Genomic DNA, 15,493 nt, shown 5'->3' on the forward strand with positions numbered 1-15,493 from the left:
TAAAATAAAATGGCCCGTGACCTTAGGTGACCTTTGATATCACATTAGGCTGTTATGAGAAGTGTATATAAAATGTATATAATAATTATGTACATTGATTAACACTTTAACTCGTGACATCTGGTGACCCAGATAATGACCATTAGCATTACTTTAAATAAGATGTCCCTATACATGTATACCATTTATCGACATTGATTGATAATTTGACCCGTGACCTTAATTGAACCTGATAATGACCTTTCGTATAACTTTACACTGTTTTAAAATATGCATATAAAATGTATACGACATTGATCGACATTAGTTAGCAATTTTACCTGTGACCTTTGGTGACCCATATAATGACCTTTGGTAAAACTTATCACTGTTCTTAGATATTCATATGGCACGTACACGATATTGATCGTCATTGATAAACAATTTAACCTTTGACCTTTGGTGACCCAGATAATGACCTTTCGTATAACTTATCACCGTTATAAGATATGCATATGAAATGTATACGACATTGGTCCACATTAATTAAGAATTTGACCTGTGACCTTTGGTGACCCATATAATGACCTTTGGTATATATTCAAACTAAATTATGATATGCATAGTGAATGTATACGATATTGATCGACATTGATTAACAATTTGATCTTTGACCTCTTGTGACCCATATAATGACCTTTGCTATAACTCATCGCTGTTATAAGATATTCATTTAACATGTACACGATATTGATCGCCATTGGTACACAATTGAACCTTTGACCTTTGGTGACCCAGATAATGACCTTTCGTATAACACATCACCGTTATAAATTATGCATATGAAATGTATACGACATTGGTCCACATAAATTAATAATTTGACCTGTGACCTTTGGTGACCCATATAATGACCTTTGGTATATATTCAAACTGAAATATAATATGTATATGGGATGTATACGATATTGATCGACATTGATTAATAATTTGACCTTTGACCCTTGGTGACCCATAAAATGATCTTTGAAATAACTTAACGCTGTTACAAGATATTCATGTAACATGAACACGATTTTGATCGACATTGATTAACAATTTGACCTGTGACCTCTTGTGACCCATATAATGACCTTTGCTATAACTCATTACTGTTATAAGATATTCATTTAACATGTACACGATATTGATCGCCATTAGTACACAATTCAACCTTTGACCTTTGGTGACCCAGATAATGACCTTTCGTATAACTCATCACCGTTGTAAGTTATGCATATGAAATGTATACGACATTGGTCCACATTAATTAATAATTTGACCTGTGACCTTTGGTGACCCATAAAATGACCTTTGAAATAACTTAACACTGGTACAAGATATTCATGTAACATGAACACGATTTTGATCGACATTGATTAACAATTGGAACTGTGACCTATTGTGACCCATATAATGACCTTTGCTATAACTCATTACTGTTATAAGATATTCACTTAACATGTTCACGATATTGATCGACATTGGTACACAATTCAACCTTTGACCTTTGGTGAGCCATATAATGACCTTTGGTATATATTCAATCTGTAATAGGTTATATATATGAAATGTATATGATATTGATCAACATTGAAACACAATTTGACCTTTGGTATAACTTATCACTGCTATATATTATTCACATAGCATGAAAACGATATAGATCGACATTGATAAACATTTTGACCTATGATCTTTGGTGACCCATATAATGACCTTTTGTGTAACTTTCAACTATATACGCATATGGCATGTTCACGACGTTGGTCCATATTTTTGAAAAAATCTGACTTGTGACCTTTGGTGTCAATTTTAATGACCTTTGGTATAAACTTCAAACTGTTATTTGATATGCATACTCTTACGTATACGATGTTAATCGACATTGACCTTTGAAGTTTGGTGACACATATAATGACATATTGTATAAATATTAACTGTCATAAGCTACATAAAACATGTATACGATATTGATCGACATAGATTTGTCCAATTATGTTTTTGGTAATTTATTAATTAACCAAGATCCACTATAACGTTTGAATATGGAACTGGTGTCACTTTGAAAATCTAATAACCGGGGTAATTTTCAGCAAATGATATGGAAATGGGTCAGTATATCGTGGGTTCCATTTTCAACGTTGAATATGGACCCGGGGTCATTTTCAGTACATAATATTGAAGTTGGTCAGTATGTCGTGGGGTCCATTTTAAACGTTGAATATGGAACCGGGGTCATTTTAAACTAATGATATGGAAATGGGTCAGTATATTGTGGGGTCCATTTTCAACGTTGAATATGGAACCGGGGTCATTTTCAGTAAATAATATGGAAATTGGTCAGTATGCTGTGGGGTCCATTTTCAACGTTGAATATGGAACCGGGGTAATTTTAAACTTATGATATGGAAATGGGTCAGTATATTGTGGGGTCCATTTTCAACGTTGAATATGGAACCGGGGTCATTTTCAGTAAATAATATGGAAATGGGTCAGTATATTGTGGGGTTCATTTTCAACGTTGAATATGGAACTTCGTCATTAAAAAAAAAATATATTGAAATGGGTCAGTATGTCGTGGGGTCCATATTCAACGTTGAATATGTAACCGGGGTCATTTTCAGTAAATAATATGGAAATTGGTCAGTATGTCGTGGGGTCCATTTTAAACGTTGAATATGTAACCGGGGTCATTTTCAGTAAATAATATGGAAATTGGTCAGTATGTCGTGGGGTCCATTTTAAACGTTGAATATGGAACCGGGGTCATTTTAAACTAATGATATGGAAATGGGTCAGTATATAGTGGGGTCCATTTTCAACGTTGAATATGGAACCGGGGTCATTTTCAGTAAATAATATGGAAATTGGTCAGTATGCTGTGGGGTCCATTTTCAACGTTGAATATGGAACCGGGGTCATTAAAAAAATTATTGAAATGGGTCAGTAAGTCGTGGGGCCCATTTTCAACGTTGAACATGGGACCGGGGTCATTTTCAGTAAATAATATGGAAATGAGTCAGTATATTGTGGGGTCCATTTTCAACGTTGAATATGGAACCGGGGTCATTTTCAGTGAATAATATGGAAGTTGGTCAGTATGTCGTGGGGTCCATTTTCAACGTTGAATATGGAACCGGGGTAATTTTAAACTTATGATATGGAAATGGGTCAGTATACTGTGGGGTCCATTTTCAACGTTGAATATGGAACCGGGGTCATTTTCAGTAAATAATATGGAAATGGGTCAGTATATTGTGGGGTTCATTTTCAACGTTGAATATGGAACTCGGGTCATTTTCAAGCAATATATGGAAATGGGTCAGTATGTCGCTGGGTCCATTTTCAACGTTGAATATGGAACCAGGGTCATTTAAGAAAAATATATGGAAATTGGTCAGTATGTCGTAGGGTCCATTTTCAACGTTGAATATGGAACCGGGGTTACTTTTTAAAAATAATATGGAAAGGGGTCAGTATGTTGTGGGGTCCATTTTAGGACCACATATCACTCTAGACCACTTTGTGGGGGTATGGGGTATATCTATCAGAGCTCCTGCACAGTTTATTTCTATTACTTTTGACACCATGTCTCGCATGCTTTGTAGTAACCAATGACATCAGGTCTCAAATTGTGCATAATTACTGATAACCGTCGCCATATCTTCATAGATGACAATGCCAGTTCTTGAGCATTGTTGTTTCCTGGTGATTTAACATAGCATAATTATGCTACACAGTATTCGATGTTGATATGTCCCATGTTATACAATGTATATATATAATTACCTATGACATCATTTTCCATACTTAATGAATGTAACGATGACTTCATATCGTATTAACCAGATATGTATACAATGTATACTGTAGTTATCAATGACGCCACTGCTGACGCATTGTCTCATATTCTAAATCTATGATATTGCCCATTATATATTTCTTATGGTTTTTGGTGCTTGGACTAAAAAAAGAAGAGAAATGGTTATTTCTTATTGAGCAATAATGACAGTTTAAATTTATTTGATGCAAAAGTTTATGAAAGCTTCCGTTGCAAAGTGTATCTATAATGCACATTCATATACAGTAAACCCCCACTTACTCGAATTCGTGTGGACCTGATCGAGGTTCGGGGATACATAGTATTCGAGTAATTCGAGGTAGATTTAATACGTATGAACTCTGTCGGGACGAAAGGAAATGTTCGACGAATGAGGGTATTCGAGTAAACCGGGTTCGAGTAAGTGGGGTTTTACTGTATTCAATCATTATCATATTGTTCTTGACGGCATATGGATTATCAACTTCGCTAGCCAAGGGTGTTCAATACGATACTCTCCTTTTCACTGAAAAGGAGAGTATCGTATTGAACACCCTTGGCTAGCGAAGTTGATGGATTATCAGTCCCCACACTATTGGAACAGAGGGAGTAATTTAAAGTTCACACCTTCTAAGAGTCTTTTACCATTTAAATGTACTCCGTTTGAATTAAAAGTTTTTAAAGTTAACATTATTTTTTCTGATTAGAAAAGACTTAATATAGAAAAATATAGAGTGATGTCAATGATGTGATTAAATACAATGTTTAATTTTATATAACCTGATGATAGTCTTTCTTTCTTATTTGTGTTTTGTTTTATATGCAATGTTGATTCACACCTAAACGTTTAAACCTAAATACTATCGATAGTATGTTTCAATATTTCCATTGTATTAAATGTTTTTAGCTCACCTGCCCGAAGGGAAATTGAACCACGACATACTGACCCATTTCCATATCATTTTTTTTAAATGACCCCAGTTCCATATTTAACGTTGAAAATGGACCCCACAACATACTGACCCATTTCCACATCATTTGCTGAAAATGACACCGGTTCCATGTTCAACGTTGAAAATGGACACCACAACATACTGACCCATTTGCATATCATTTGCTGAAAATGACCCCGGTTCCATATTCAAATGTTACAGCGGATCTCGGTTTACGACCCCCCCCCCCCCCCCCCAAAAAAAAACAACTAAACAAAACAAAACAACGAACAAACAAAAAAAACGAACGCTTAATAGGAGAAATTGTTTATTCATGTCGATGAATATAATATACATGATTATCTTATTATTGTTTGAATTTATACGAAAGGTCATTATATGGGTCAACCAAGGTCAATGGTAAATATCGATCAATATCGTATACATTTTATATGCATATCTTATTACAGTTGTAAGATAAACCAAAGGCTATTATATAGGTTATCAAAGGTCACAGGTCACATCGTCAATCAATGTCGATCAATATCTTGTACATGTTACATATATGCATAACTTATATAAGTCATAATTTATAGCAAAGGTCATTATACCGGTCACCAAAGGTCACATGTCAAATTGTTAATCAATGTTGATCAATATTGTATACATTTTGTATGCATATCCTATTACCGTTTGAAGATATACCAAAGGTTATTATATGGGTCACCAAAGGTCAAAGGTCAAATTATCAACCAATGTCGATCAATATCGTTTGCATGTCATATGCATATCTGATAACAGTGATAAGTTATACCAAAGGTCATTATATGGGTCACCAAAGGTCATAGGTGAAATGTTGATCAATATTTTGTACATTTTATATGCATATCCTATTACAGTTTGAAGATATACCAAAGGTCATTATATGGGTCACCAAAGGTCAAAGGTCAAGTTTTCAACCAATGTCGATCGATATCGTTTACATGTCATATGCATATCTGATAACAGTGATAAGTTATACCAAAGGTCATAATATGGGTCACCAAAGGTCAAAGGTCAAATGTTTTACCGATATTGATCAATATTGTATACATTTTATATGCATATTATACAACAGTTTGAAGATATACCAAAGGTCATTATATGGGTCACCAAAGATCGAATTGTTAATCAATATCGATCAAAATTGTATGCTTGTTTAATTGTATACAGACTTGTTACTTATAACAGTGCTATTATTCAGAGAAACATGTACATGTGGCTCACTTTTCAACGGGTTCCGTTTTCAACAGGCTACACGTGGAAAAGAGAGACCTGATGGGGTCCATTTTCAACAGGAGGGTCAGTTTTCCACGGCATCCCGGTTCCATTTTCAACGTTGAAAATGGAACCGGGTTCCATTTTCCACGGGGGTCCATTTTCAACGTTACACCGGTATTCTCTCGCTGTTATTGAAAACTTTCTTTGTAAGATTGGTGACTACCAATGTAAAGACGTAGATGGTTAAATCTGATAATGTGGATTATACATGTATGTCCATTTCACTCCAAACAGCACATATACATAACTAGAATTACTGAAAAGACAAGTCATAAATAAGAGTAAAAATGAACTTTAATTTTTTAAATCGCCGCTGTAGTTTTTAATGATTTGTAAATATTCACAATTCATTCCTTAAAGTATTGATTACTTATCAATATTAATAATTCATTTCATTTTAGAATGGATTTGTATAAATTCTGCCAGTCTGGTAGTGAAAATCACAAGGTCCCTATATATATATATTACATATGGTCCGATTTTCCTTAATTCTCATTGGCTAAAACATGGTTACGTGGAGGTTTATGATTTTTGAGATAGATATTAACATGATTTTTAGAAACACCGAGTTGATATTGTATTTTTGACGTCATGATCATTGTGACGTCACAAAAATGTCCCTGTGTAAATCTGTTACCAATATAAATATATTGCCCTTCCGGCCGTTTTTAAAGTTTCACATCTAATCAAAATTAAGGACATTTCATTCATTTAATATGTGTTATTCCGATCGGGAAGAATGTAAACTATTAACTTCGGGCACCATATAGATCTGACCAAAGGTTCATAATCAATAGATTTGTGGGCTGGAAAACCACTGTCATCTGTATGTGAACCTTATGCTGTCGCGTCCTTCCTGCGATCATCATGGACGGAGAAATATTGCTTCAGTTATTAATTATTAATAAAAAGACAGAGCAAACCATGGATATATGTTTGTACCGACAGTAGAACACTTGGATATCTAAGCTGGATTGTCGGTGACTTTTGTCGTTGTCAATTTCAAAAGTCGAGAAACCAAAAAGTTAAGGCTACGTTAGCCATATTTTCAGTACTCCAGTGAAAACAAAGCACTGTCGTGGGTATAAGATGTAACATGCAATTACATATATTTAAAGTCTAAATGGGTAAAAACATATATATATCTATGTTTGTCATGGTAATTGTATTTGGGATAAGATATGTCCCTTTAACAGAGCACAGTTTGATGTAATTTATAAATCAAATGAAAACAAACTGTTGGAGCGTAGATGCTCCTCGTCTGAAACCGGAAATCAATATTTCGTTACTGTGTATACCATTCACATTTTATTGTGAGTGGTAAAAAAGCTTTCATTCAAAGGCGCCAGAATCTAGAAATTAAAATATGTTACCAGTGATAATTCGTGTAGATGTTTAATTAAACGTGTGTATGATGTGTGTAACTGAATAGTTCTATAAACTAGAACATCTCTGTTTTAAGCCGTGTACATGTTACACAAAAGAAACACGTAGCTAACATCAACGCTATAAGGGAACAACCAACCAATTGAAAAAATAGACTTTTTAAACATCCCCTTGAAACATCCCCTGTGTATAAGGTAAAGTTGAGCCAGGGATAAAATGTCTGGCAGTCACTGATTGGCCAGTATATGATGCAGTAACAAAATAGATATGTAGCCCGATAGGTAACTATATCCATAAGAAATGTTGATATAAATTTTGTAAGTCCGATTAAATTTCCCCCCAAAAGTTTAGGTAATAATAATTAACAGGTAAACATTTCAGATTTCTGAGAATTTTTACTGCGAAATTCACCCATTTTCAAAATGGCTACCCGGGAAAAAATTTGAGCTGAAGGACCCAACTTTTTTTTGTTGATTACGTGTTATATGAGACCCTAAACTTTTGTTATAAACCATAATTGCCATATTGAATTCAAGAATTTTAATGATATACTCCAAAACGTTAACACGAAAGTCTATGGAAAAACAATTGGTATTTAGAAATCATGTTATACTTTAAATGTAAAATCTGAAGTGGAATTTCATCGTAACAATAAAAATGCACCATACCGTTTTCTAACAATAATGCATACCATTTACCTGAAATCTTCGCGTACTTTAAGTACATTAATATGTATGATTACAATAATCACAATACTAATCAGATCGTCCGGACATGCTTATCACACACGCGCATACAAACTTTACATCACGCACATACAGGTGAAATTGCATACACAAATCTTTTAAATGATATATATCTACTGTACATGCACGCTTATTCCCACACATGAAGTCATACAGACCTTACATCTATGCACACACACACACCATCCCTCAAATACACACTGTACACAGTTACATACACACGACATGCACATGTACATCCTCACACACGCATTTAGGCATTGGAATCAATATTATGTTCGCACATGAAGCTAAACGCACACATATACAAGAATGAACACATACCCACACCATCACTCCATCGCCATTACATGTATGTTTTTCATATATAAAAGACCTGACTGATTCACTGGTTACTGTAAATCACTTCCTTTTTCGGGAGGTATATATCATAGGAACGCATTTTTAGATAAATTTTAAATGGTCGTTGTTTCATTCGTGGCACACTTGTAAACATTCGCCGAAAAAACATCACTTAAACTAGTTGTAAAAATTAAATGATTTGTAGTAACCGGTCTTTCTGTCATATTCAATTAAAATACTTAACAATATATATTGAAAACACAAAGTTATAACTTGTAGAATATAATACATATGTGTTTTCAAGTGAAAATTGTTGCATGAAATACTCCTAAATATTCAGTAAGCAGAAACAAACGCCGTTTTCTATGGGAGTACAAGTGATAAACAATATCTTTGTTGTAATATAAAATTGTAAATAACTTAATAAACGACTAAATTGAACAAAAACAGCCAAATGACTATTGGCAAGCTATAGCTCTGGGGATTTCAATTGAAATGATCCGAAAATATTATCTACGAGAAAAATGATAATAAGCCGATAGGTGCTACATGTTCCGATAAGTAACCCATCTCTCGGGAACAATCTGGTGCATTCAAGTAATTTAATAATAGAGATACATTTGTAGTTCATGGCAATTTAATGTAACTCCTAATCTACACAATATCAATATAACTGTTTAACAAATTTGATTTCAGAATATTTTATTGTTCAGATCTTAGATGCATTGATTACCGAAATCGAGTCAATTCATTTTCGTGCGAATACGTAATAGACTATAAAAGCGATGTAAACCACCAGAATACACGTGTTACAGAGAGAGTGACGATCTGTTGTCATACGATAGGAATGTCACGCGAAAAGAATAACGTGAACCGATAATTATGAAGGTTTAAGTAACAATGATAGACAGCACATTGTGCTGGGGGGTTCAAAACGTGTTCGGTACGGTCTTGCTGTCTTGCTACGGAACAGCATAAAGACTTTGTGCTCGCTATATTGAAGATCTGATTACCGAGAGACACATCAGGACTCTGTGCACGCTGTATTGTAGATCTTGTTTCCAAAAGACACATCAGGACTTTGTTCACGCTATATTGTAGATCTTATTACCGAGATACACATCAGGACTTTGTGTTCGCTATATTGTAGATCTTATCACCGAGAGACAAATCAGGACTTTGTGTTCGCTATATTGTAGATCTTATTACCGAGAGACACATCAAGACTTTGTGTTCACTGTATTGTAGATCTTATTACCGAGAGACACATCAGGACTTTGTGTTCGCTATATTGTAGATATGATTACCGAGACACATCAGGACTTTGTGTTCGCTATATTGTAAATTTGATTACCGAGAGACACATCAGGACTTTGTGCACGCTATATTGTAGATCTGATTACCGAGAGACACATCAGGACTTTGTTCACGCTATATTGTAGATCTTATTACCGAGATACACATCAGGACTTTGTGTTCGCTATATTGTAGATCTTATCACCGAGAGACACATCAGGACTTTGTGTTCGCTATATTGTAGATCTTATTACCGAGAGACACATCAAGACTTTGTGTTCACTGTATTGTAGATCTTATTACCGAGAGACACATCAGGACTTTGTGTTCGCTATATTGTAGATATGATTACCGAGACACATCAGGACTTTGTGTTCGCTATATTGTTAATTTGATTACCGAGAGACACATCAGGACTTTGTGCACGCTATATTGTAGATCTGATTACCGAGAGACACATCAGGACTTTGTGTTCGCTGTATTGTAAATTTTAACCTGATATTACCGAGAGACACATCAGGACTTTGTGTTCGCTATATTGTACATCTGATTACCGAGAGACACATCAGGACTTTGTGTTCGCTGTATTGTAAATTTTAACCTGATATTACCGAGAGACACATCAGGACTTTGTGTTCGCTATATTGTAGATCTGATTACCGAGAGACACATCAGGACTTTGTGTTCGCTGTATTGTAAATTTTAACCTGATATTACCGAGAGACACATCAGGACTTTGTGTTCGCTATATTGTAGATTTGATTACCGAGAGACACATCAGGACTTTGTGTTCGCTATATTGTAGATCTGATTACCGAGAGACACATCAGGACTTTGTGTTCGCTATATTGTAAATCTTATTACCGAGAGACACATCAGGACTTTGTGTTCGCTATATTGTAGATCTTATCACCGAGAGACACATCAGGACTTTGTGTTCGCTATATTGTAGATCTGATTACCGAGAGACACATCAGGACTTTGTGTTCGCTATATTGTAGATCTGATTACCGAGAGACACATCAGGACTTTGTGTTCGCTATATTGTAGATCTGATTACCGAGAGACACATCGGGACTTTGTGCACGCTATATTGTAGATCTTATTACCGAGAGACACATCAGGACTTTGTGCACGCTATATTGTAGATTTGATTACCGAGAGACACATCAGGACTTTGTGTTCGCTATATTGTAGATCTGATTACCGAGAGACACATCAGGACTTTGTGTTCGCTGTATTGTAGATCTTATTACCGAGAGACACATCAGGACTTTGTGTTCGCTATATTGTAGATCTGATTACCGAGAGACACATCAGGACTTTGTGTTCGCTATATTGTATATTTGATTACCGAGAGACACATCAGGACTTTGTGTTCGCTATATTGTAGATCTGATTACCGAGAGACACATCAGGACTTTGTGTTCGCTGTATTGTAGATCTTATTACCGAGAGACACATCAGGACTTTGTGTTCGCTGTATTGTAGATCTTATTACCGAGAGACACATCAGGACTTTGTGTTCGCTATATTGTAGATCTGATTACCGAGAGACACATCAGGACTTTGTGTTCGCTATATTGTAGATCTGATTACCGACAGACACATCGGGACTTTGTGTTCTCTATATTGTAGATCTTATCACCGAGACACATCAAGACTTTGTGTTCGCTGTATTGTAGATCTGATTACCGAGAGACACATCAGGACTTTGTGTTCGCTGTATTGTAGATCTTATCACCGAGAGACACATCAGGACTTTGTGTTCTCTATATTGTAGATCTTATCACCGAGATACACAACAGGACTTTGTGTATCTTTGTGTAGATCTTGTTTCCAAGAGACAGATCGAGATTTTCGACCTCATGTCCTTATCAAGTTTGTCTTAATTGCCTGGGTTGGCTATCTATAAAATATACATTCTTTGCACACAAATCCAGTCGGTTGTTCTAATCAGCCGTGTCAGATTTCTATCAATCAATGGACTTCTTAAAACAGCTGTACAGCTGTCATAGAGGTCACGTGTTGGTTTGTATCTTCTATGAACACTCGTGGTGGTAGATAGTGAATACACATTGTAGTTATTGTATATATCTGTACATCATTTACAGGTAGTTAATCCGTGTTGTCACAAAGGTGTAGCCATTTTTCTAACAACAATATAGGCCGAGGTAGATTTCACACTTGTAACAGTACAGCTGTTACCATCCATATGCTACATATTAGAACGATCGTTCCGCAGAATCAATATCTCAATCGACGTATCTGAAGATAAAATTTGTGCTTTATATCCAGTTGTTACGAATACTGCAATGCATTGCACATCACAGCAAAAGTCTATTCCATAATCACTGCTACTCGTACGTCATTCCAACTGCTCACGTGACACGACGTAATTATTATTACAGCAAATAAATAAGATCACCTGATGCCTGTATGTAAGTTGATCATTATTTACCATCGGAGGAAAGCTTTAATTGTCATTCGAAATTCTGTAGCACAGGATGGCATACTGCAATCACAACGCTCCAGAATGTTCATTTGCGCCATTTTCTATAACCTTCATTGTCAAAAAAGAAATAGAATTTATCCTCTTTCAATGTCCCGATCGTGCAACCGTCGTTAATTTATTCCGAGAAACTGAAAGAGTATCAACATATCCCCTAATCAGTTAGCGGGGTATGATGTTTTCCTCCGAATTATTTCATGCTGTGAGTTTTGCATTTAAAGTCACATCGCCATATTTATCTTGTAATATATACAATCGGGTACAAAAATTATTGGGAAGCATGAAGATGTTTTTACAATATATATTTCATTCATTTTGACCAATTTTCATTCAATGATTATTACTTTGTTTTAATGAAATTTTAAATGAAATTTCATATACTACTAGCCAATTGTTAAATCTTTTTCCCGTGCTTAATTTTCTTAAATAGACGGTTGTATGCCCCATACCGCCGTAACTTAAGTATTACGTGGTTTTGTTCTTTATTCTTAATTATAAATACCATTGATGAAAATATTGTGACGTACAATATCTCTTAAAATCCGCTTCGGAAATTATACAAATATTATTGGACAAAGGAGCAAATAGTTCTCTAAACGTTTGTGAAATTGCACGAATTTCATTGTAAAACAAGCCACAAAATATTTTGGTGAAAACTTGTGAAAAGGAATGAAATATATGTACTAGCCGCAATATACCGCTCGGCTAGAGAGATCTAGCCCAATCGGTTGAGCGTAAGACTAGTAGGTCAGAGGTCCCGGGTTCGATCCCTAGCGGAGGCAGTGATTTAATTAATCATGCGCTCTGTTACATATAAAAGTAAAAATATCATGGGTACCAATAATGTTTGAACGTCTGTGAACTTTAGAATAGTTTTCCGCTGCCACCTTTTCAAATTACGCGATTGCATTTAAAGTGCATCACACACGATACAGACGGTTACACAACTCCTCTGTTGACATTGAAGAAGCCGTTCGTGTTTATGCTATCTTAGCAATCTTCGGCAAACAGTTAAAGAACTTGACGACCCAGTGAATGAGAAAGTTCCACATTGATCGCGCTATGCTGACTCGATTAATGAGAATTCTCCATACAATGATGATGACTAGTGCATTGGTAGCGAAACTCAGTCGTTGTAGTCTGCAATAGACAGAAATAAAACACATTACATACAACTCAATGTAAGTTTGTTGTCAACATTTAAAAACTTTGTCTTTATGTCTATGTCTTGTGAGTTGAGTTATGTGTTGAAATCTGATCTCGATTTTAATAAATCAATTTGTAGTTTTATTAACTTTTGGTTTAGTTTTTTTTTTTTTTTTTTGTTGAACGTCCTATTAACAGCCAGGGTCATTTAAGGATGTGCCTGGTTTTGGAGTTGGAGGAAAGCCGGAGTACCCGGAGAAAAACCACCGGCCTACGGTCAGTACCTGGCAATTGCCCCACGTAGGTTTCGAACTCGCAACCCAGAGGTGGAGGGCTAGTGATAAAGTGTCGGGACATCTTAACCACTCGGCCACCGCGGTCCCTTTATTAACTAATGTTACCAGATGTTTTGTATTAGTATATGACACAAAGGGTGTACATTTGGCGTCAATGTCATCTCATTTAGCCCTTGCATACGCTCTGTATTTCATTAACTGTAATACATGTAACTATTTGATAGAAAATGAATGTTTTTAGAAAATATTCCGATGAAAGGACCAATCTAAGAGGCAAAAGACAAAATAACGAAAATATATAATTCTGTTGTAATTATTCAATCAAGGGCTAAACACATTTGATCATACAATTGCATGAGATGACGATGTACCTACTGACAATCAAATCAGTGAGTACAGTATATATATAGAAAAAGGAAACATACAAGTAAGAATATACTATAAACGTATTAATTTTAGCGCACTCGAATTTTCGCGCAGTTCCAAATTTAGCGCGTACTCTTAATTTCTGTAGGAAAAGCTCATGTATATAATGTAATCAGCGCAATACTATTTTAGCGCAATGCCTCAAGAGCGAAAGCGCTAAAATATTATTACCGCTAAAATATGTACGTTTACACATGGAACATGCCGCGAAAAGACGGCTGACTGGCGATCTAAATAATGGATAGACTTATTGACGGTCTAACTACATGTGTCCCGACACAATACAAACCACAGTTGGGATAAATAGGGAGAAGGTAGCTGTTTCCTTCAGCGTGCTTACCGTTTGAGTGTTGTTCGAGCCTTAGGCAGTTCTGCTAGCTCTTCCTTCATAACGTAACACTTGATACCCAGACAATAGGATTCTATGTAACTAGGCCATGATATACTCCGAGGATCAAAATCGAAAGTCTGGAAAGTATAATTTAAATGGATGTATATTTAAGGTGACTCTAAGTTAATAGCGATATATAACTGAAAAAAGACACTTTGATGATAACTTTGTTCCACATGACTTTTTAAAACCGCTGTAGAAAATATATACTTATGTATCATGCTTTCCACTAAAATATTTTACGTGAAATGACACGCGCGTTTGTCTACTTGTGTTTTAGCCTTACCCGTTGGTCCTCTGGAGTCATAGCGGCCAATAACATGTGTAAGTTATCAGATTTGAATTCCCAGTCCTTGTTTGTGAAGTAATCTAGTGTTGCTGTAGCTTTTCTGAGGCGGTCTTCTATTTTCCGGAATCTGACAAAACCAAAAAGAATTGATAGCATTGGACTTTCGGAATGGTTGATTACAATTCATACCATCATAAACGGAGAACGTTTATCTAAGCTACATAATTATTCCCTCACTGCATTTATATGCATCTTCTTCCCAGACGAAACGTGCAGATACCTTAAAGCAGGGATGTAGGGAACACTGTGGGAGATCAGGAAGACAGGCTAGCCTCATACATAATGGATGTAATACCCATGGTCGACCGTACAGTTTAGAATTCAATCTACAGAATGTGTCATGCATACAGCAAACTGTCGGCATACTTAAACTATCTTTATATGGAGTTTACAGTCGTTATAAAGGACACCGCGTTACAGGCAAACATGCCATATTGCGCATCTAACTCTGTTTAGCTTTGCGCAGACTCTTTGTCGCCTAAACTATATGCTATACATTTTATTATTGAA

General features: G+C 35.6%; 1 protein-coding gene across 2 annotated transcripts in view; it reads right to left on the reverse strand.

Annotated features, from left to right (window-relative positions):
* Positions 1 to 8,004: 8,004 nt before the first annotated feature.
* Positions 8,005 to 15,493, reverse strand: part of LOC117336216 (fatty acyl-CoA reductase 1-like) — a 59,623-nt gene continuing 52,134 nt past the window's right edge. The window contains exons 12-14 of one of the 2 annotated variants that reach the window (XM_033896670.1): positions 14,921 to 15,050; positions 14,584 to 14,711; positions 8,005 to 13,515 (exon numbers count right to left, since the gene is read on the reverse strand). In XM_033896670.1, coding sequence (XP_033752561.1) covers positions 13,356 to 13,515; positions 14,584 to 14,711; positions 14,921 to 15,050 — 418 coding nt within the window. In that variant the 3' untranslated portion in view covers positions 8,005 to 13,355. The remainder of the gene's footprint in view (positions 13,516 to 14,583; positions 14,712 to 14,920; positions 15,051 to 15,493) is intronic. The other variant, XM_033896672.1, reaches the window with a different exon arrangement.

Source organism: Pecten maximus, chromosome 10 (assembly GCF_902652985.1).
Source record: "Pecten maximus chromosome 10, xPecMax1.1, whole genome shotgun sequence".
Taxonomy (NCBI): domain Eukaryota; kingdom Metazoa; phylum Mollusca; class Bivalvia; order Pectinida; family Pectinidae; genus Pecten; species Pecten maximus.